We start from the raw sequence: 23,548 nt of genomic DNA on the forward strand, positions 1-23,548 counted from the left end.
TTGTAGAAACAACAAAATCTTGAGATATCTTGTGGCAAAGATCCTGGGACATTTATTGTACCATTTGATTTTGAGATAGTGAACCCTTTTAATGGATGCTTGAAACATTATGCTTTGGTGCAGATACATAAAGACATGCATGTTTACAGTAGACTGTACATAATGAGACTGGAAAGAAAAGAATATATAAAAATAGACTATGACAATTATATTAAAATATTGTGATAGTTACACTGAAGTATTAAGTATTTACTGACTCGTTCAATAAACAATATTGATGATGAAGCAGATATTTTTAATGAACAAATTAATACTTCTTACCAAATTATAGGCTAGAGCAGGGGTGTCAAACTCGATTTCATTGAGGGCCACATTAGGGTTGTGTTTGACCTCGGGGGGATGGGGTGGGCGTGGCTAGGGTGGGCGTGGCCAGCTTGACTCACTTATTTTGGGGGCGCCTGTGTTGGGCCGAGCACTCTTCCAGCGAAAATGAACTCCCAAGCTCCATTTTTGCTGGCAGAGGCACTGTGGGCTGGTCCTTCACTGTTTACAGGGCAGCCTTGTGGGCCAGATCTAAGCACCCTGTGGGCCGGATCCAGTCCCCGGGCCTTGAGTTTGACACCCCTGGGCTAGAGCAATGATTTGCAAAGTATGGTCTGGGCTCCTTTAGTGGTCCCCAAGACACCTTTCAGGGGTTCCATGAAATCAAATAAATATGTAAGCTATAGTCACTATGGTTTGGTTTGGTTTGGTTTGGTTTCGGTTGGTTTCGTTTCGTTTCAGTTGGTTTCGGTTGGTTTCGGTTTCATTTCGTTTCGTTACTCAGATCGTACTAAGGATCATATTAAATGACTGCCATATGCCTTACATTCCCAAAGTAGCACGTATAGATTTGGCTTTCGTTCTCATGTTTTTACTGCATGGCACCTAACAGAATTCAGTCATGAATTTATATCAAAATGCTTCTCTGCCAGTAATATTGAGCAGCTATATCATGCTGTGAGGCGAGAATGTCAATAAACAAGGACAAAATTACAAGAAAGATCTTGTCATCAATCATTCAGGATAACATTGAAGTAACACATGGTAACAAAGAGATTTCACAATTGGCTAGCTTTCCTATAAAACCTCAGATAAGATTTGAGCATAAGATTATTTCTCACTTGCCTGATTCTAGGAATCAACTGGAAAGAACTGGACCAGATTTATACAACTGTTATATCTCCTCAATATGTAAAATAGCAAATTGCTGGAACATGAGGTCTATTGCAACACATCTTCCTTAGGCTTCAGCCTTCAAGTAAATTTTGACTCCTTGACAGCTGCCTGGACAAGTCCCTGCAGTTTTCTTAGCAAGTTTCCAGAAGTGGTTTGCCCTTGCCTGCTTCTTAGAGTTGAGAGACAGGGACTGGTCCAAGGTCACCAAGCTGGTTTGGTGCCCAAGGCAGGATTAGAACTCATGATCTCCTGGTTTCTAGACTGATACTTAGCCACTACACCAAGCTGGTTCTTGACCCTCTAACATTCTTTCTCCCTCCCCCCAACTGATTCGACAATAAGATTTTGTTTTCTTTAAAAGCAATTGTGTCGTTTGTGCGCAAACATTGCACAGCTGTTACCTAAGCACGAAGCAGAGCAGATATTAGGAAGAAGGTATGTACAGTAACGATCATTCCTCATTCAATTAAGTTAGCAAAATTTAGATCTCACTTAAATCAGAAAGACATATTGATAGGTTGACTTAAGTTTCATTGTTTTTAAATATGGATTTAAGGGATGTCTTTCTCCAGTCAAAACTTTGAAGGTGGAGATTCCAGTGAAATAAGCATGGTGTATTTCCAAATGTTTCTCTTGTTTTTGGCAACTGTTCATTGATAGAGCCTATATCAGTAGTGGGTTGCCCCCGGTTCGGACCGGTTTGCAAGAACCAGTAGTAAAACCGGCAGGAGGCCCCGCCCACCGTCCCAGATGTCATCATCAGCAATCTGAGCATGTGCAGAAGCTTCTGTGCATGCGCAGAAGCAAGGCGTGCGTGCGAGCGATCCCGTTGCGAACCAGTAGTAAAGGTAAGTAGAACCCACCCCTGGCCTATATCTTCTATATTATATATTATATTAAAAAAGATGCCTAGAGTTTTAATATCATGCATAAAATAGGTAGCTGTAGACTGTTATTGGGAGCTAAAACCACTAGATGGGAGTAAAAGAACTCTCATTTTTCAAACATCCTCCAGATTCAGAATTATTCTTTAGTCCAGTTTCTGATTCCCTTTTCTTAATAAACAGCATATCCATAGCATAGCATATTATGATTAAATGGCAATTGTTAAAATCAATAGATCCTAGAGGCACTGTTTATGTAACTGTCAAAAAATAGTGACCATTCAGTTTTGTTAAGCATCTCTTTCAATTGTGTTTAGCATCTCTTTTGTCATGAATTTGTTATAACTTGAGTTTACCAGTTATATGATCGTAGATTTCTACTGAGTTAAAAATATGATGATGGACAAATAAAAATACATTTGCTGCATAGTAAAAGAAGAACTATTCTGGTCTGTTTCACTTTTGACAATTCAAATGGTAGAGCTAGAATAAAAGGAAGGCAATTTCCCAACTTTTTCCAAGGTAGGAAAATAAATCTGCCTGGAGCATTTTGGATGTACCTTGAAGAATTGCAATGCCTATTTCTCTCTCTGCTATTTTCTCAGATGAATCTTTATGCTCCAAGATTAAATTGAACATTGATTCCTGACGGGGATTAATAATACAAATTGAACCTCAATTTCTCCTAAACTATGGCACATATCCAGTTGTGAGGCAGAATCATTTGTGCCATATCTTGGTTAAATTTCTGAAATATAATGAGAATGCAGAATATGGATATGCTGAGACTAAAACATATGAAGTGGGAATTCCACATTTCATAATTAAATACCACATTTATTTACAAGCTATAAAAATATATTTTTTCCATTCCAAATTAGGTTGACACAATATTGAAGGAAAGTCTTGCTATGAAAGAGAAGTGACACATGTATCTAAAGCTGCTATTATGCTTGTGGTCTGGATTATTTGTATTTTGAAATAAATTCTAAATTAGTCTAATGGCATCTCGTGAAACTGCACAGCATAAACTTGATGTTTTATAGCCAAGTCCATCATTACTTCTTGGGATTTATGTGGGTATACCTCTCTTTGCTAATAAATAGCAGTTTTCAAACATTATTTGGTGAATAACTTCAAAAATTATTTGATATAAGAAATCTTGGTAGCATTGTCATTCCATTCCATTTACATCCAGTGGTGGGATTCAGCCAGTTCGCACCACTTCGGGAGAACCGGTTGTTAACTTTCTGAGTAGTTTGATGAACTGATTGTTGGAAGAAATCATTAGGGCAGAGAACCAGTTGTTAAATTATTTGAATCCCACCTATTATTACATCCAACCTCAGAAAAACGTATAATGGCAATTTTATTAATTGTTTATTAAGCACATTTATGCGGCTGCTCACATCACAAAAACCAACTCCAAAACTGGAGGACTGGGAGCAAGAAGAGCTGTGTTTCAATTTGCCAGCTCACAGTTAACAGGAGTTTGAACTCATGAGTGGAAAGTGAGAATTTTATAGCCACCAGGAGGAGACCATGAGGCAAGGCTTTGTTCCCTTAAATCCTGTGCTTGGGATACTTTCCATAACTATTGTGTTGTACGCAAAAGGGCAAAGAGGAGGGGAATATTGAGCTACAGCATAAGATCTAAGGGGAAGTTGGGTTCATTCAGCAACAGGCATCTCCTTCTCTGCATGTCGAGGAGTATGAGAGCTACCAGAACACTCCACCCTGAGCTGCAGATCTTCTTTAGTTTACTGGTAGGCAATCTTCCTTCATGTTATTGGACCTTGTTATAATAGCTCATTCTTATTAGTAATAATCCTGACAATAACAATTTGGCAGGAATGTTTTATAGTAATACATCATTGAATCAGTTGAGGTAATACTTATTTATACAAAGAGAAACTTACAAACGTTATCTACATCGTAAACTCTTTCACAAAATTGTTATAAAAGAAGCATTTATGGAAGCTAAACAATAGTGCTAGTAATGGTAGTAAACAAGAATTGGATTTGCTCTCACACTCCCACAAATCCTCCTTGTGAATAAACAAGATCTAAAAATGCTTGAGACTTTTGGAACATTTCGAAAACGATTATATGGCAGTGATGGAGACAGTGAAACACACATAGCCAACAAACATACATTCAAAAGTGAAACAATAAGTAAGGAATATACACTTAACATTTAGAAAACTAGTAAAGATAATGGATTATAACATAGTCTACAGGCATCATGATAGTAGAATCAACAGCAACTGTGAATACAGTAATCATAATTCATATATCTGTTCAGTCTTTGATATTATTTATTATAATATAAATACTACCATCCTTTTTTCATGCATCTTAATATGTTTTTTTTTTCATCCCATGAAAGCAAAGAACTAATCTGAACTCTCCTCTCTTGTATATGATGTTTCCACATCAGGAACAGACCAAATTATTGAAATTTAACTGCTCTTAACCTGCTATTAGATGTCTTTTACTTGACACTGATGTAAAATGGTGGTGATAAAACGCTAATGTCTAAAATGAACCATGGTATTTCCAGACATTTGCAATGACTTTACAGGCATATTGTTGTTGTTGTTGTTTAATATTTTTTATTGATTTTACAATAACAACACAACACAACACACAAAACATCAACACACCATATGTGTGTCTTTTTACATAGCAGTTTCGTTCCTCTTACTTTGTACTTTCTACATTCCTCATTTTTCTCATTCTTTATTGTCTTTATCTTTAGTCCCTTTATTTCTAGTTTTATTCATTTACAATATTTTACACATTTATCACATCATTTATTCCCTTTTACCTTCCCTAGTCTTTAGCCAATCATACCACTTATTCCATACTTGATAATATTCTGTATCTTCTTTTTCTTTTATTTCTTTCGTTAATTTATCCATCTCTGCACAGTCCAGAATTTTCCTAATTGTTTCTTCCTCTGTTGGCATTTTTTACTTTTCCAGGACTGTGTGTAGATTATCCTTGCCACTGTAATTATATGCAAAATCAAATATCTAATTTCTTTACTGTAGGTTCTATTCAATATCCCCAGTAAAAACGGCTCTGATTTCAAGTCCACATTATAGCCAATTATCTCTTCTATCCACCTTCTAGTTTTAGCCCAATATTTTTTTGCTTTAGGACATGTCCACCAGAGATGGTAATATGTTCCGGGGACTTTTTTACATTTCCAACAATTTGGAGAGTTGTTGGAAGACATTTTAGCAAGCCATACTGGTGTAAAGTGCCATCTGTAGAACAGGCATATTGTTATTGAATGACAAGAATGAACAAAAGATTAGTTGAAAAACAGCAATCCAACTAAAAGGATTTATTTTTCATGTAAATAACTTGCCTTGGATGAAATGCTGTAATATTTGAGATTCTGTTTCATGAAAAGCTAAAAACCTTTTAAAGAAAGGGAGGGAGGGATGGAAGGAAGAATAACCTACAATTAGTTCATGTTTCACCTTCATCAAACTGAATTCATTAACTGACTGTTTTTCACACTTATGACGATTGCAGCATCCCAATGGTCATGTGATCAAAATTTAGACACTTAGCAATTGATTCAAATTTATGACAGTGGCAGCTGTGGTGAAATGTAAAATTTGTTACTATCGGTTCTGTGGGCGTGGCTTGGTGGAGGGGTGTAATGTGACTGGGCGGGTGTGGGCAACTTTTTTTTTTTACTTTTAAAAGCATTTTTTTCTACAACCTTAAGAGGTTGAAGAAAAAGATGCTTTTAAAAGCCTCTGACGATCAGGCAACTCAGCTGGGATCATCAGAGGCTTTTAAAGGCATTTTTTTTTCTAAAATGTTTTTAAAAGGCTCTGACGATCCCAGCTGAGCCGCACGATCATCAGAGGCTTTTTTTTTTTACTTTTAAAAGCATTTTTTCCTCCGAAGAAGTTGTAGAAAAAATGCTTTTAAAAGTAAAAAAAAAGCCTCTAATGATCACGCGTCTCAGCTGGGCATGGGGTGGGGAGCAGGGATTTTTGCTACCGATTCTCCGAACCACCCACCGATCTGGTAGCACCCATTGCTACCAGATCGGGCGATCTGGTCCGAACCGGGAGCATTTCACCCCTGAGTGGCAGTGTCCCAGGGTCACATGATCACCTTTTGTGACCTTCTGACAAGCGAAGTCAATGAGGAAGCCAGATTCACTTAACAGCTGTGGTACCAACTTACCAACTGCTATGATTCACTGAACTACTGTGGCAAGAAAGGTCGTAAAATGGGGCAAAATTCACTTAACAACTGTTTCGCTTAGCAGCAGAAATTTTAGGTTCCATTGTGGTGGTAAGTTGAGGACTACCTGTATTTTGAAAAAGGAGTATGGCGACTCAGCATTCACTATCTGAATTTTATGCACTTGTTAATTTGATTTATTGTTACTTTTTCCTGTGTTTTAACTTTGTGAACTGCCCAGAGGCTCTCAGATGGTACGTGAATAAATTATTCATTTATTATTTAAAATAAAATCCTGCAGTTTTCACGTGGTCATGTGGCCAGCATGACTCAACGCCAAAGGCGCACGGAATGCTGTTACCTTCCCACCAAAGGTGGTCCCTATTTTTCTACTTGCATTTTTTACATGCTTTCGAACAGCTAGGTTGGCAGAAGCTGGGACAAGTAATGGGAGCTCACCCTGTTAGGCGGCACTAGGGATTCAAACTGCTGAACTGCCGACCTTTCGATCGACAAGTTCAGCATCTTAGCCACTAAGCCACCGCGTCCCTTTTGAACTTTTGAAAACTATTTAAAACCTACTTGTTTTCCTAAGCCTTTGGTTGGGTGGTTGTAGAGGTCTTTCCAGTTTTGCTTGGTTTACTTTGGGCTTTGTTCCTCTGATTGTCCAGGATCACTTTTTATATAAACTGTCTTTCTTTTGTCTGTAAGTCATTCAGAGATTTCAAGGAGTCAAGCAGGCTCAAAATCAGATAAAATAAATCAATAAAATAGTAATTCTTGCTCTTCTGAAAGAAAACGTTTTACTGAAGAATGAAATCATACCATATCTAAGAACCTTTCGATGTTTCTTATTGCAGGCTATTTTAGCAGATGGGTGGCATGATTTGGATAACACGGATTATGACTGCTGGCCCTTGGAGAAACCGGATGAGTATAACATGCTGGATTGTGGAGGTACTGTTCTTGTTTTTATAGGATAAAGCAAAAAAAAAAAAAAGACTGCAAATACAATTAGGGAAACAGCTCAATTCTATCTTTTATGTGGCTGCAGATTGCAGGCATCAGCAAGAAAAACTAATTCTAGGTAAAATATATTTAGTGCAGTAAATAACATCACACTAGAGAATTAAATACTTTCTTGACACTTGGATATATTTAGCAAAACTGAAGAAACAAAGGGATCTATCTGAAACTTGTTCTGTGTACCGTTAAAAAGAAATAGGAGTCACCCATACTAGTAGCAGACACGTTCATTCCAAGAAATACCGCATTAGAGAAATACCTGTTGTCTTGCAATCATTAGTCAAAATCAGAGCAACTTTACACTGTGTCCACCTTTCCTATAGATGTCTTACATCCATGCTTGTCTGCTACAAACACACTATGTAGGAATAATATACATTCCTTTCTCAATAACTATATGTGGATGCATCTGGGAGCCATTTTGGCTTTGAGAGATTCCTTCTGAAGGGTTTTTGCTATTTCAAAGGACACATCTGACATTGAAATGTTATCGTTTTTCTTTTAAGGAAAAAAATAAATTTACCGCTCCTCTCAACTAAATGAAATTATTGGAGAATGTGAAGCACACCTTTAGAACAATAGAAATATGGAGAATGCTTCTATTAGAAAGGGTTAAAGCATCCGTGTATATGAACAGATAGTCAGGAAAAGCTTGTGAGGTGCTATCCCAAGCTTTTGCAAAATATGGCTGGTTTTAAGCCTGGAGGAGGAGGGGTGCTTAGTTTCTGCTACTATATTTCGCAAAATACTCCTTTCAAACGCCTATCCACCCACCCACCCCCCACATCCATCCATCCGTCTACCCATCCCAATTTCACAACATCAAAACTACAAACCATGAGCAATCGTTCCTTCTCTTGAGGAAATTTAAGGGAATTCAGAAATATGTAACCATGGAGATCGTTAAGAATTATTTAGTGCATCACTCTTGATAAAGGGAAACACTAATGTAAGGAAAAGTGCATGAAGATCATAGAGAAGTCTTGCCCACAGAAGACAGACATTGTCATTCAGTCATTCCCAACTCTTTCTGAACTGATGGACATTATTTCACAAAACCGTCTGACTTAGTGAGTGCCTCTTTGAAGTGTAAACATGTATCAGTAGGTAACCCGTCTTCTTTCAGCCTGTTTTCTCAAAACATTAGGATCTTCTCTAATAATTCTTCTTTTCCATGATATATCCAAAATATCTCAACTCTAAATTTATTAATATTACTTCTAGCATTCGTACCAGGATTGTACTAAATATGTACTAGATAAGAAATAGTTATAACTTCAGTGATACTATTTTAATTCTGGTTCTACAGTAAGTAGCCATTCCTTCCTATTCTGCCTAGGATCGCTAAAGGATTCCAGGCAGAAAGGAATAATGGAGAATCTGGGATTAGCAAATTGATAATCCATGTGATTATTATGGTTGGTCACACAGTCAGCCAGATGTTTAGAATGGATCTGGCATTTTTATCAACCTATTGAGGAGAAGCTCAGAGAGCAGATATTATTTAATGGTGTTAAAGACATGTCACAGGTAATTATTATTATTAGTTAGAGAAACAGTTTGGTGTAGTGGTTAAGGTACCATGCTAGAAACTGGGAGACTATGAGTTTTAGTTCTGCTTTAGGTATGATGTACTATATCAGATGTACATCAGCTGTTCCAAGTAAATCTGCCTTTTGCAATTGACTGATTTGATGCATTTGGTCTTAAGACTTAATCTCATGCAGCCACAATTAGCTCCTCTGTCTGCTTCTTCAATTTTCCTAGTCTTAGAATTGTGATGGAAAAATAATGAACTAAAACTATATCAAGTGTGGCTTGGTGGGCATGGCAGGGGCAGGGGAAGGATACTGCAAAATCTCCATTCCCTCCCCACTCCAGGGGAAGGATGCTGCAAAATTCCCCATTCCCTCCCCACTCCTGGGGAAAGGATATTGCAAAATCTCCATTCCCACCCCACTCTGGGGCCAGCCAGAGATGGTATTTGCTGGTTCTCCGAACTACTCAAAATTTCCACTACCGGTTCTCCAAACTGCTCAAAATTTCCGCTACTGGTTCTCCAGAACCTGTCAGAACCTGCTGAATTTCACCCCTGAATTTCCCCCTTATCTCACTTCCTCAAAAACTTTCCTGCAAATCAGATCTCCTGTATTTCCTGCTTCTCAACCCCTAAGTATAGAAGGATCTCTGCACTGCTATTGTTTGAGGTTCCTCCTTCTTGGAAAACAGGCATTGTTGAATAAATGTTAGCAATTTCTCCTCAGTTTTGTGTCCCTTTCTTTGGCAAAATATCCACATCAAATAAATGAGATGCTCTCTGAGAACCATTAGCAATGTTTTTCATGAGGACTGTGGAAGAATATGGAGCCTTTTAGATACATGAAGGTCTAGCAAGACAGTTAATGTTGCAAAACCTGTTTTAACTGTAGACCTCTTGCAAAATGAGTTTCAGACAATTCAGATTGTTATCATTAAATCATGCCATTTATTGTTATTAGGGTTCATTGCACAGTCAGCCAGATGTTCAGAATAGATTTGGCATTTTTATCCACCTATCAAGTCCTTCCCTCGGATTATTATTAATTAGAGAGATAGTTTGGTGTAGTGGTGTCAGGCTAGAAACTGAGATACTATGAGTTCTAGTCCTACATTAGGCACGAAGCCATCTGGGTAACCTTGGGCCAGTTACTCCCTCTCAGGCCTAGGAAATAGGCAACAGCAAATGTCTTCTGAGATCTTGCCAAGAAAACTCAGGGTCTAGCCAAGCAGTCCCCAGGAGTCAAGACTATCTTGAGGGAATTTTTAAAAAATCAATTATATTCCCTGTGGTCTTCTACAAATTAGAAACAGCATCTTTATTGAGTTGGTATATTCTTTTATAGTGGAAGGGCTGTGGCAAAAACCCATTCGACTTCCTTGACTGCGCTGTATGTGTATTCAGTTATTATTATTATTATTATTATTATTATTATTATTATTATTATTATTATCATCATCATCATCATCATTATCATCATCATCATCATCATCATCATCATCATCATCATCATCTCTTTTATTCATTAAACATGAAACTCAGTCAACTGAACATTTAAATATTATTAATATTAATATTATTATTAATTTTGCAATTTAAAAAATTGCGGATTATATGAAGTCCTACCTATAAATCATCCATTTGTATTCAATCAGTTTTATTTTTGCAGCTAATATCCATTATAATGTTAACAAAACAATGCAATACAAACCACAATGGAAACCACAAAGACAACTGCCACTCACAAAACAACATCTAAGTTATATCAAAAGCAAGACCTATTAGTCTGTATAGATTTTTTCCCATCAGGTTAAAAAGGTAAAAGTAAAGGTTCCCCTTGCACATATATGCTAGTCATTCCTGACTCTAGGGGGCAGTGCTTATCTCTGTTTCAAAGCCAAAGAGCCAGCGCTGTCGGAAGACATCTCTGTGGTCATGTGGCTGGCATGACTAAATGCCAAAGGCGCATGGAACACTGTTACCTTCCCACCAAAGGTGGTCCCTATTTTTCTACTTGCATTTTTTATGTGCTTTCGAACTGCTAGGTTGGCAGAAGCTGGGACAAATAACGGGAGCTCACCCCATTACACGGCACTAGGGATTTGAACCGCTGAACTGCCGACCTTTCGATCGACAAGCTCAGCGTCTTAGCCACTGAGCCACCGCTCACCCATCAGTTTATATCATCTCAAATGCAAGAAACCAAAAGCAGAAATGAAAACCATCTTAGTGACACAAATACGTTAACTTGGTGTTCACATGTTACCCAAAAGAATCTGGATAAAGCATTATCACTCATGGGCAATATTGTTGTTTGGATTAGTTACTTTAGTCTCAGGGTTAAAGACACTGAAATGTTAATTGAGTTTTGAACTGTGCCTAGATAATCCTTTATTTCTAGGTCTAGAGATGGCTTGGGTCCATAGGCCTCCAGAAAAGATAATAAGTGGAGAATCCTTTGATGTCATCTACTCTGTCTTTGCTTCTGATTACTTCTACCATTATGCTGTGGAAAACGGGATCTTCTCCCACAGGTTAGCATTTATAGATAAAGTTGAAGTAATTTATGCTTCTGCTTCAGGAAATATATAAGGTAGTGGAAGATGTATATGTTACCATTTTAATGAATAGTTGAGGCAATATAATAATAATATGTCTTCATTAGACAGAATTTTCCAAATATTTGTTTAGAATTGAAACAATCCTCATTATTACATACAAACAATTCCAATGATTTTCTCAATTATGGACAGATTTCCTCCAAACAACTGTAAATTTCATCTTCTGACATAGAAACGTCTCTTTTCTGAAAAAAGGAGTAATGTTTGGTTTTGATCAGCATTTGTCTCTAGGTTAGGGCTCTACATATTTTGAAAATTTTTTAGTTCTTCAGAGCTCCTGTAAGCAAAAGCTGCATCTACTATTCCTTAAAGTAGTCTGATTTTTTTCAGATGACACAGATACTGACATCTTTCTTTTTATCCTCACAAAGAAGCCATAATAAAATTGGATTGTATTAATGAATAGTGGGCAGACATTGTGTTCCATGTGATGTAAAGGATTTCCAAATAATATTTAAAGAATGTGTAGCATGACTATGTATAGGACAGGGGTGTCAAACTGGATTTCTTTGAGGGCCAGATCAGCATTGTAGTTGTCCTTCCTGGGCTGGCCGGGGGGGGGGGGAATGGGACAGACAGCAGATGGGACGGATGCCTCTGCAGCACTCTGCTGGCCAAAATGGGACACAAGGAGCCTGCACTCAGCCCCCTGCACCCCATTTTCGGCCTGGACAGCCCCCTACAGCACTCTGCTGGCCAAAACAGGGTGCGGAGGGACATGCAGCCCCCCGCACCTGATTTTTGCTAGCAGAGGCACTGTGGGTCGGTCCTTAGCTATTTCCAGGCTGGCTGTGCAGGCCAGATCTAACAGGCCTTGAGTTTGACACCCCTGGTATCGGCTGACTAGAATAAAGAACTGAGAATGGAAGTGATGCTTCAGGAAATCAGTATGTGGTCATAGAGATACAGATAGGCCTGAGGTGAAACCTCCTGACAAATTTAATTATCACAAAGCATTTATTTAGCAACAGTCTTTCATCTACCGGTAGTTTTTGCTTACTGATGATAATTGGGACCAGAAACTCCATCACAAAGCAATGCAGTCACAAGGCACAACATCATGTGATCATATTAACATATGATGGCAGTTCCAGCCGTCCAAGTTGCAATCGTTAGGCAATTCCCACACATCTACAATGTCCCCCTGGTCACCTGATCACCATTTGCAAACTCCTACTGGCTTTTCCATTGTCTTTCCTTGTCAGAAGCTGGCAGGGAAGGTTAGAAATGATGATCACATGACTACAGAATGCTGCAACGTTGTAATTGGGAGCCGGTTGCCAAGCATCTGAATTGTGCAACCGTGAAGATGCTGAATGGCTGCAAGTGCTATTCATTTATTGCTATTGTAATTTTGAGCACTGAATGAGTGGATGTTTAACAAGAACTACCTGCACTTCTCAAACATTGAAATATATTTCCCAGTACCAAAAAATAAAAATAAAAATGCAGAAGTGTAGAAATGTATAATTTGAGAAATAAACATACTTAGTTGTGCACATTTTGCATGAAAATAATTTTAGGGAAAATTAAATGTAATGCGAACTGTAAAAATTTGAAAAAATGTAAATACGCTTCTAAATAAAGGATTATGTTTGAATATTCATGGTTTTTTTTTAAAAAAATGCAGATTTTTGCTTATATGTATATAAAATCTGTAAAAAAAAGAGTCCAACTTCAGGGAGCACACAAATATTTTCAAAGAATTTGTTTCTATATTCATTCTTTGTTGTACTAATACGGAGTTGTGTGTGTGCTGCTTAAAACAAGTTAATGGAATGGCATGATAAATTTCAATGTAATCTTTGCCCATGTAATAATGTTATTTTTGAAGTGATGCAAAGGCTGCTAAGAAGTTTTGTGAGGAACAGGAATGTCCTCCCAACTGGAAAGATGCTAACGGAGAAAACTGTTGTGTCCATCATGCGAACATTCATTCCTGTCCATTGGCTTTCATGGTTAGTATTTCATGACAATTTTATTTAATGTATTTGTGTTGCATAGTTGGATAAACTTTTTTTCCTGATCTCAAATGCAGTAGCCGTTTGGAAAAGGTTAATAAAAGCAAGAAACAGGACTGAATCAAGAAGATATTTTTTCCACCTGAGGTGTAGAACAACATGGTCCTTCCTCATTCATTCATTGGGCCCATTAATACTGCCGATTAAATTTTAAACAACACTGTTGAACAAGAGAGGATTACCCTTTGAATAGGTCAGAGGTGTCAAACTCAAAGCCAGAAGGCCAGATCTGGCCCACTAGGTGCTTAGATCTGGCCTGCGGGGCCACCTGGTTAAAGCGAAGGATCAGTAAATGGTGGCTCTGCCAGTGAAAATGGAGCTCAGGAGGGCCACCCGTGGCCCTCCTGAGCTCCCTTTTCATTGGTGGAGGATTGCAGGAGGCCATCACAGCCAAAAACAAAGTTCACAAGGACCTCCCATGGCCCTCCCAAGCTCTGTTTTTGCTGGAAGAGGGTTATAGGAGACCGTCACAGCTGAAAACAGGGCTTGTGAATCTGTTTTCACTGGTAGAGCACTTGGGCCACAGGTGCCACCGATATGAGTGACATCAAGCTGGCCATGCCCACCCCAGTCCCCCAAGGTCAAACACAACCCTGATTATTATTTGCAGGTCTCCCTTTTGCTTATTGAGTCATCTTCCTGTTCATTAAATGTGTCAAAAATAAAAGAAGAATACTGCTGGAAAGTGTTAAATTATATTAAACACAAATAAATAAGAAGATACTGTAGAAGTGCCATTTTTGAATAGTTACAGTCAAGGAGGGGACAATCAGGTCCTCTTTTTATGAAGGCATATGTGTATATAGGAAGTGATTATATAACAGTCATAATATCTGATTGCTTACAGTGATTGATTAACAGATTGTGCGAGTGATAGCGAAGTCTGACCTTCCTAAGGTAGACCTTATTGTTACAGCACTACTTTAAAGAATAACTCCAGATTTATTTTTGAACACATTGATTTTGGACTAAGCTAAGAGCAAATGGGACAATGAACTTTCTCCTGATACACAAACTTGAATATCTTTTACCAATACATAATAACAGGGATTGAGAGCTTTGGAGATACAGCCTGTTATTATCTATGACTGAGGCAATCCATAAGTAGAGAAATAGTAAATCAACTCTTGACTAGTAGCACTTCTAAATAGCGCTTTTCCTCCACTAAATTTTGCTTTGTGGTCACAGAAGTCCAAATCTCTTCTCAACCAGTGATATTAACAGCTGGCCTGGGAAACAGTATTCTTTTAATCTATGACATATACCTATTTTAGAAATAACAATGCTGTTATGGGAATCATAGTGCTGGCATCCATTGTTCATTTCCAATTTTGAGATGCTTTTAAAAATGCAGGGTTTCGCCCCTGTTTCTTCCTTTTTTTTTTTTTTTTAAAAAAAGAGGTTTCTGATTTTATTGTGTGGTAATAAGACTTGTGAGCTGATCCAAAGGATGTCTGTGATCTTAGCCATTAGGTTATTGAAGTTGCATTCAAGGTCAGATTTTCTATATTTTATATTACCTTGCTCAGATGGAATGAAGTATGAAGGCTAAAAAGACCATGCCTTTGTTATATAAAATGCATTTATATTTCAAGAACTTGGCTTAGTTAAGTAGGAGCTATTTATACTTGGTATTTTTTTAAATCATAGCTTGCAGGAGGTATCCACATTTTTTATTTATCATATTTACAGATATCCAGGCAAACCCCTGAAATTAGCAAGGAGAAATTAGACATTTTTAGAATTAATACCTTAAAACCTTCGTCTTGCACAAGGATTACAACATAGTGAGCATTAATTATTTTTCCTGGGAAACGAGAAGCTTTGAAAAATACTGATTCAAAACAGCATTATCAAATTAAAGAAAGTCTATAGAGCAGCTGTCAGAATGAGCTGAACATCAAAGGAAAAGCATGAAGGAATTCTCTTTGCAGGAAGTCTATAAGCAAAATCTCCTTATGCTACAGTCTCCTAAAAAGTCACTGAACAGGCAGCTCCATTAAAATAAGTGGGGAAAATAACCTCTGATTAGGCAGTCATGTATAGATGAGCATTACTGGTGTGGGTGACTGAACCAAAGGAATATTTCAACAATTATGCTGCTCTTTGTAATGTGCCTCATCAAATACCATTCTATTGGCTGTATAAGAATGACTGTCAGTTTGCAGCGATAAGGGAAGGGAAGTTCAGACTGATATCTGAGAGGAGTCTTAAAAGAGAGCAGATCTTTATTTTTTCACAAAATAAGGTCACCTTGATCCATTATTTTCCACACATCCATCATTTTCCTCTCCCAAACCCACAAAACCATATTACAGAAATAGCAACGGTGACAATATTCACATGTGTCTCTATGTGAGCATTCACACTGCTGCTGTTTCTTTAATGTCCAGGAGTAGAGCATAACAAAGGGATGCGGTGGCTCAGTGGCTAAAACGCTGAGCTTGTCGATCAAAAGGTCGGCAGTTCAGCGGTCCGAATCCCTAGTGCCGCGTAATGGGGTGAGCTCCCATTACTTGTCCCAGCTTCTGCCAACCTAGCAGTTCGAAAGCACGTAAAAAATGCAAGTAGAAAAATAGGAACCACCTTTGGTGGGAAGGTAACAGCGTTCCGTGCGCCTTTGGTGTTTAGTCATGCCAGCGACATGACCACAGAGACGGGGACAGCACTGACTCTTCGGGTTTGAAACGGAGACGAGCACCACCCCCTAGAGTTGGGAACAACTAGCACATATGTGCGAGAGGAACCTTTACCTTTACCTTTTTAGGGCATAACAACTGGCATCCAGCTAGTACCCTCTCTCCCCATTGTACTTACGGTTTTCTTCTCTCACTCAGATTCATAGAAAGTGGTGGGAGTAATTCAGTTTTTAAAAGCATATCTGTTATACCCTGGATTTATACTCTGAATTTTATTTTTTGTTTTATATTTTTGATGCGATCCTAAGACAAATCAATCAATAAACTATCAATAAGCATAGTGAAATGGTGCTGAAATGTTACTGTAATGAAGCAAAACCAACAAGCCCAGATGAGATTCTATTAATTGGGAGAAAAATCAGCCCTCTCTTCATCAGATATCATTCAATGTGAAGGAACCTTCTAGAAGTACATTTGTTATTTCAGTGAATAGAAAATGGGACACCTATGAATGTTCCTTACATCTTGAGTCTTCTAAAGATTCAGCTTGTGTTATCATATAGATTCATCCCACGTATCTTACATAGCAGAAATACCAGTAAGAGTTAAAGAATGTTCAAGTGCAGAATTACTTGTACACTGCATTAAATCATTTTAATTGGAATACTGCTTTGTGTCTAATGGCTCAGAAGAGTGGATGTTACAAACTGTGCAAGCCATCTCAAGTTTGTATTCTGTTCTACTGCCACTCCTTATTTTCTCCCTCTGTGATGTTTTGACAATGATTTGCCGGAGGGCTTTAGATGCTACAAAAACAGTATATATCTTTTTTTTCCCCCTGAATTAATTGGAGGTCATTTATTTGTCTAAAAATAATTCATAGTTTAAATTCATTCTTATTCATGAAGTCTTAAATTTAATATCTCTACTTTTTTGCTGTTTGTTACACTAATTTAGCCTCTAAGTTCCGATGCCCGCTGTTCTTTCTTACCATTTCTTCTGCAATGACCTAAAACTGTACAGATTAATGAAATTAATGATGTTGAATGTAAGAGTTACACCAGTAATATTCTGGTATACAAAGAAAAATGCAGAATAAATGGTTACTGTAATTGTGTAACTCATTTTATGTTCCTGGGAAGTTAGCCAAAGTTTCACAAAAGGCTGAGTTATATATTCTCATTTTTTTAATTGTGACATACAATATAGAATACTTGTCTGTTGTTGGGTTCTCCATAGAAATCCTTTAAGGTAGGTTAATTCTCATCTATTTGGCAAAAGGCAAATGGTGGCATATGTGGACCATGGATCCCGGATGATGGTCAAATATTTACACATACCGTGTCTACCGCAGGCAAAATGACACAGACAAACTGGACTGCTAAGGTAAGAGAAGATTTGATCTTCACTATAGAGGTAGTCCTCAACTTATGACCACAGTTGAGCCCAAAATTTATGTTGCTAAGTGAGACATTTAAGTGAGTTTTGCTCCATTTTATGACTTTTTTGCCACAGTGGTTAAATGATTCACTGCAGTTGTTAAATTAGTAACATGGTTGTTAAGTGAATCTGGCTTGCCCATTGACTTTGCTTGTCAGAAGGTTGCAAAAGGTAATCGCGTGATCCCAGGACACTGCCACCGTCATAAATATGAGTCGGTTGCCAAGCGCCTGAATTTTGATCACGTGACTATGGGGATGCTGCAGTACTCAGAAGGGTGAAAAATGGTCATAAGTCACTTTTTTCATTGCCGTTGTAACTTCAGTCACTAAATGAACTGTTGTACTGTTGTACTCTCAATTTCCCAGCTGTTCGTAAAAGGCTTTTTCATCCATTTTGTACAAACATGAGCTTCTTTCCTTAATCTCATTCATTCACATGGATAACACTCTGCTTCTCTTGGGGCCTGACTTGCATTTGGTATCTGTTCATCTATGTCTTCAAAACAAGAACGAAAAAAAAAAATACCTGACAAGATTCCTATGAATCAATGTGTGAATAATAAAGCAATATAACTCTAAATTACAGATGCTGGGAGAAACAGAGAAAAGATATTATGAGGCCTGCTTGCGACATTCCGGAGCAGCTAGAGCAGAGGTGGGGCAGATGGCTCTTTTATGACTTGTGGACTTCAACTCCCAGACTTCCTGAATTAACAGAATAACAGAGTTGTAAGGGACCTTGGAGGTTTTCCAGTCCAACCCCCTGCTCAGACAGGAAACCCTATACCACAGGTGTCAAACTTGCGGCATCACGTTGCCATCATGTGATATTTCTCCATGTTTTCCCCATCTGCGGCGCTGTGGTGGACGTGGCCTGTGTGTGACTCATCTGGCCCGCGGTTTAACACCCCTGTCCTATACCATTTCAGACAAATGGTTGTCCAGTCTCTTCTTAAAAACTTCCAGTTTTAGAGCATTCACAACTTCTGGAGGCAAGTTGTTCCACTGATTAATTATTCTAACTGTCAGGAATTTTCTCCTTAGTTCTAGGTTGCTTCTATCCTTGATTAGTTTCCATCCATTGTTTCTTGTCCAATTCTGGGAGTTGAAGTCCACAAGTCATAAAAGGGCCATTGTTCCCCAACCCTGATCTAGAGGAAGCACAGCATTCTAGATTAGATTGGTCTTTCTGATGCAAAAGTATAACTGTCTGTTTATATTTTTTCTTTGTTTTGTAGGTAGTCCTGGTACATGTGGGTGTGACGTCTCTCATTGCCCATGTCAGAGTGGGGAAAATGCAGGCTGCTTTAGAGGCCCAAACAATAGTGCTCCCTACAGTAGGTATGCACCAAATTTAGCCAAAGTTGCTACAGAGACCTAAGTATCTGCAGAATTGGGCTGAGGCAGGCAAATGGTGAAATAAGTGCGGTGATATAAGTGTCTGCTTCTTATGGAAGGATGGAGCTTGCATCATGGCCTCATGACACACCTTTCATTCTTTTGGTGTCATTATGATACAATTGGACAGTTACATATGGAAACAAGCATTAAATTGCCAGAAAGTCTTGAATGTTCATTAGAGTGAGAAGGGAGGAGGAGGGAGGGGTATATGATCCTTTGAGACTTCCAGAAAGACAGACATGGATACCTCTTTTATCTGAAGGGAAATACTTAGCTGAGAGACTACAATTAAAGTATACAGACCGCTGAATTTCCCTTTCTAAGGCCTTCCCCTTCTAACATTCATAATCCTACTCTTTAAAAAAAAAGCCATAGTAAGCCCCACAGTCTTCCTTTTGTTTCTTTTTTTGAAATGCAAGTGAAGACTAGAACAAGAACAAAATGGTAGTTGCTTTTTGCACTACCATAGTTCAGTTTTTCTCAACCTTGCCTGCCCAGATCCATTAGATTACATCTCCACATCACAGCTACAGGATGAAATTGATATATAGTCTAATATGTTTAGAAAGTCAGAATTGAAGAAGAGGTTTTGAACACTTAAAGACTTCTCTTGTACTGGACAATTTTTAAAAAAATTGTAATAATTTAGAGTATGGACAGTAATCTGAAAATGCACTGTTCAAATCTTATTTCACCTGCATATTTCACTGGGTAACCTGAGGAAAATATTTTTGCCTTTTGAGTCTCACTTACACCTAGCTGGCCGGTTATCAAGTTCACGCTAGCATCTGCTGACCCAATCTTGCCCTACATTTGATGGCATTGGATGCTTTTTGGAACACCTTTCTTTTAAATTACATAATTACCATTAAGGCTTATTGTGCTTCTCTTTCTTCCATTATTGATGTTAATGTTGATTCTTTCTCTTTGTGCTCAGTCTGTGGCGATGACATTTGCGAAGATGATGAGAGCTGTTCCATATGCCCAGCTGATTGTGGGGAATGTCCCTTGACAACTGAAATCAAGATAGCCATTGCTCTACCAATATGTTTAGTCTGTACTGGTTCCATTTTGACAATCTTGGTACATATCAAGTAAAATGTTATCACTCACGTTCTTCATTCAACTGCTCTCCTTCCCATTTTCCTCATTCTTTTTTAGTTCCTAGTTTTTAACCTTCTTTAATGTTATAAACTAAGATGTTTTGTTCTATTTCTTTGCTGGCTTCATGGATGTACCTGGGTGAAATGTAACTGTGACGGCCTTATACTCAAGAGATATATTTTTGGAACCGATAGTTACAGAGATCCTCCCTAGAGAACCTGACAGATGGGTACATTCCTTTGCCATTTTGTTAACTATAAATTGTCTTTCCGCTGTGGATGGGTAGGCAGAGACTCAGCATAATGAACGATTACACGTGCGTTACATTATGGGGTTCAAAAAAAAAAAAGCTGAAATCTCTTGTCTTTTCAGCTTTTCAAGGAAACATTGCGGGATGGAAAGGAATTAAAGTTGAATTCATACAACCATTTAAAACCAATATGATGAATATGTTAAAAGACACCTCAGGTTCTTTGCTCTGGAGTGATGATCAGCCTTGTCAAATTGGGTCAGGATTATAATTGCAATCAGAGTAAATGTACCCCGTGTTTTTAGATAATGAAATAGGGTTTCAGCTCTTCACCACTCCATGTAGTTTCTTCTATCATTTCCTCTTTCATTATCTCCTGCTCTTTTCTATAGACTTTGCATCAGTAGTGGGTTTCAATTTCGACTGCTACTGGTTTGCTCGTGGGTGCACGCGCAACACTTCTACGCATGTGCAGAAGCTTCTGCACATGCGCAGAGATGTCAGGGCGGGAAAGTGGAGCCTCCCGCTGCCATCACTACCGGTTCGCTCGATCTGGGGCAAACCAGTAGCAATCCACCACTGCTTTGCATATCTTTATATTGTATTGTCTATTCTCTCTCCACTCCACTGAAATTCTGACGAAATGTAATGTTGATGGCCAAAACAGCTTCCCTCCCTCCCTCCGTGTGTGTCAGTGTGTATGTGTGTATGTGTGTGTGTGTGCGTAGCTGTGTGTGTCTAAACAAAAGGATATAGTCATATATATAGCTTCTTAAAGGAGATGGGATGGAAAACTACTTTCCACTCAATTTTCTGAGTACATTGCTGCTTAGGCTGATGCATGTAGCAGATGATGGTTTATAATGTAGTGTGAAAACTGCATTATATATTATAGCAGTCATGATATTTCCTGTGTTAAAACTGTCTCCATGGATAACATGAAGAGGTCTTTCTTTTTTTTACTTCCATTCATAATCATATCTATCTAAATAAGTCCCTGCAGTTTTCTTGGTAAGGATTTTTTTAGAAGTGGTTTACCATAACCTCTTTCCTGGGGATGACAGAAACTAGCTCAAGGTCATCACTTAAGCTTTGTACCTAAGGCAGGACTAGAATTCTCCGTCTCCCAGTTTCTAGCCTGTTGTTTTAATCACTACACTAAACTAGCTCTCAAAGAAGTCTTAATTATTAATTAATACTTTATTTTGAATAAATAGCCAACGATGCCTATGGTTGGATAATTGTTAATGGTTTCAGTTCTATTTTTCTCATATGGTAAACTGCCTTAAGTCTCTTGAGAAATTGGTGGTCTATAAATAAGAATATAAATAAATTGCCTGATATGATAAGTAATAGATGCAATTACTACAAGATTCAGATTAATCATTGCTAATTCTATATAATAGGATTCTTTTTTTTGCTTCCTGCCCTAACTGTAACTCTTCAAGGAGTTATGTTATTAGGCATGAGCTTTGGTTAAAAAGAGTGGCAGTGTGGAAGTGTTTGTACAAATACCATTTCTTAAATTGTTCAAAATTGCTTACATTTGACAATGTATGAGGTATCCTCTCCCTTGCTGCAATATTGCTGGACTCAAAGGAGCAATTCCTAGGAATAAATTTGTTCTGCTCTTTCCTTTAGTGGTTTCAGTACCAAAAACAAAAAATGTTTTGGGATGAAAGCTGGATTATAGATTACAGCTGTATCAAGCAAGGTATGTAAGTGTTTTGCTTCATGAATCAAGAAACTCACAAATTGGGAATGGACCAGTTTGATAATTATCCAAGGAAAAGTTTTACTAAAGTCCCTGTTATTTATCCTAAAGTAGGGGTCAGCAACCCGTGGCTTTGGAGCCGCATGTGGCTCTTTCATCCCTCTGCTGCGGCTCCCTATTACTGGTCAGCTCCACAATTGATAGGGCTTTTGGTTAGGACAGGTAGAGGAAAAAGGATGCCGCGCTAAGAGGAGACTCTATGGTGGGGGAACCGGACTTCTGGTCGGCTCCAGAATTGAACAGGCGCTTTATTTATTTATTTATTTATTTATTTATTTATTTATTTATTTATTTATTTATTTATTTATTTATTTATTTATTCAATTTATATGCCATCCCTCTCTGAAGACCCAGGGCGGCTCACAATACACTCAAAAAATCATTATAAAAACACTTAAAAATTAAAAACATTAAAGACATTAAAACCCATTTACACCATTCATGGTCGGATCTCGTCAGATCACAAAGCGAAATCAACAGCCCCAGGCCTGCCGGAAAAGCCAGGTCTTCACCGCTTTTTGGAAGGCCAATAGGGTGGGGATGGTCCGGACCTCAGGAGGTAACTGGTTCCAGAGAGCTGGGGCAGCCACAGAGAAGGCCCTCCCCCACGGGGCTGCCAGCCGGCATTGTTTAGCTGACGGGTCCCGGAGGAGACCAACTCTGTGGGATTTTACCAGTCGCTGGCAGCTATGCGGTAGAAGGCGGTCTCAAAGATAACCTGGCTTCCAGTTAGGATCTTTGTGGCTCTTTTTTAAGGTTGCCGACCCCTGTCCTAAAGAGAAGGAAGAAAATGTTTTATCAGTCTATTGCAAATCCTTCAACCATTGTTTCAAAATGTTGGAAACTTGAAAGCTCCTGGGTGTGCATGTGAGCATTTTTAAGAGCAGAGAACCCAGCCAGAGCAATAATTAATGAAGCAGGTTTCATAACTATAACAAGAAAGAGAATGTTTTATCAGAAATACATTATAGAGATAGGAAGTGTTTAGCACTAGCTAACTACTCGGATGGAATGAAGTGACCTGAAATTTGTAATTTCTTAGAAAAAGTGCAGGGAGGGTTATAGACAAGAGGAAACGTAGAATAATCTTGAACTCTTTATCTACACCCTGATGCCCCTTTGGAGTTATTACGTTATTATTATTAAGAAAAACCAAATGCATAGGTATAGTATAAGTCAGTGTTGGCAAACCTTTTTGGCACTGAGTGCTGAAACGGGAATGCGGGCGTGTGCGCAGGGGAGTGCCAGAAACAGGAAGAGCAGTTGAGTAGATGAGCTTCTGGTTTCTGGTGTGCACATGCATGCTGGTCACCTGGTCTTCCGGTTTCTGATGCACATGCATGCACAAAGACCAGCTGGCCGGCACGTGTGCGCCAGAGCGCGCATGTGCACCTGGGAGCTGCTGTTCTGGTT

The 23,548-nt window shown here is 38.4% G+C and overlaps 1 protein-coding gene across 1 annotated transcript in view; it reads left to right on the forward strand.

The window, feature by feature from the left end:
* Window positions 1-4,347: 4,347 nt before the first annotated feature.
* LOC139310338 (atrial natriuretic peptide receptor 2-like) overlaps window positions 4,348-23,548 on the forward strand; it is a 57,684-nt gene continuing 38,483 nt past the window's right edge. Inside the window, exons 1-8 of the mRNA XM_070934497.1 lie at window positions 4,348-4,380; window positions 7,181-7,277; window positions 11,285-11,417; window positions 13,339-13,462; window positions 17,446-17,550; window positions 18,845-18,947; window positions 19,945-20,090; window positions 22,003-22,075. Of these exons, the coding sequence (XP_070790598.1) occupies window positions 4,348-4,380; window positions 7,181-7,277; window positions 11,285-11,417; window positions 13,339-13,462; window positions 17,446-17,550; window positions 18,845-18,947; window positions 19,945-20,090; window positions 22,003-22,075 (814 nt within the window). The remainder of the gene's footprint in view (window positions 4,381-7,180; window positions 7,278-11,284; window positions 11,418-13,338; window positions 13,463-17,445; window positions 17,551-18,844; window positions 18,948-19,944; window positions 20,091-22,002; window positions 22,076-23,548) is intronic.

This window comes from Pituophis catenifer, unplaced genomic scaffold (assembly GCF_029215685.1).
Source record: "Pituophis catenifer annectens isolate HBS135680 unplaced genomic scaffold, rPitCat1.0.hap2 SCAF_2, whole genome shotgun sequence".
Lineage (NCBI taxonomy): Eukaryota > Metazoa > Chordata > Lepidosauria > Squamata > Colubridae > Pituophis > Pituophis catenifer.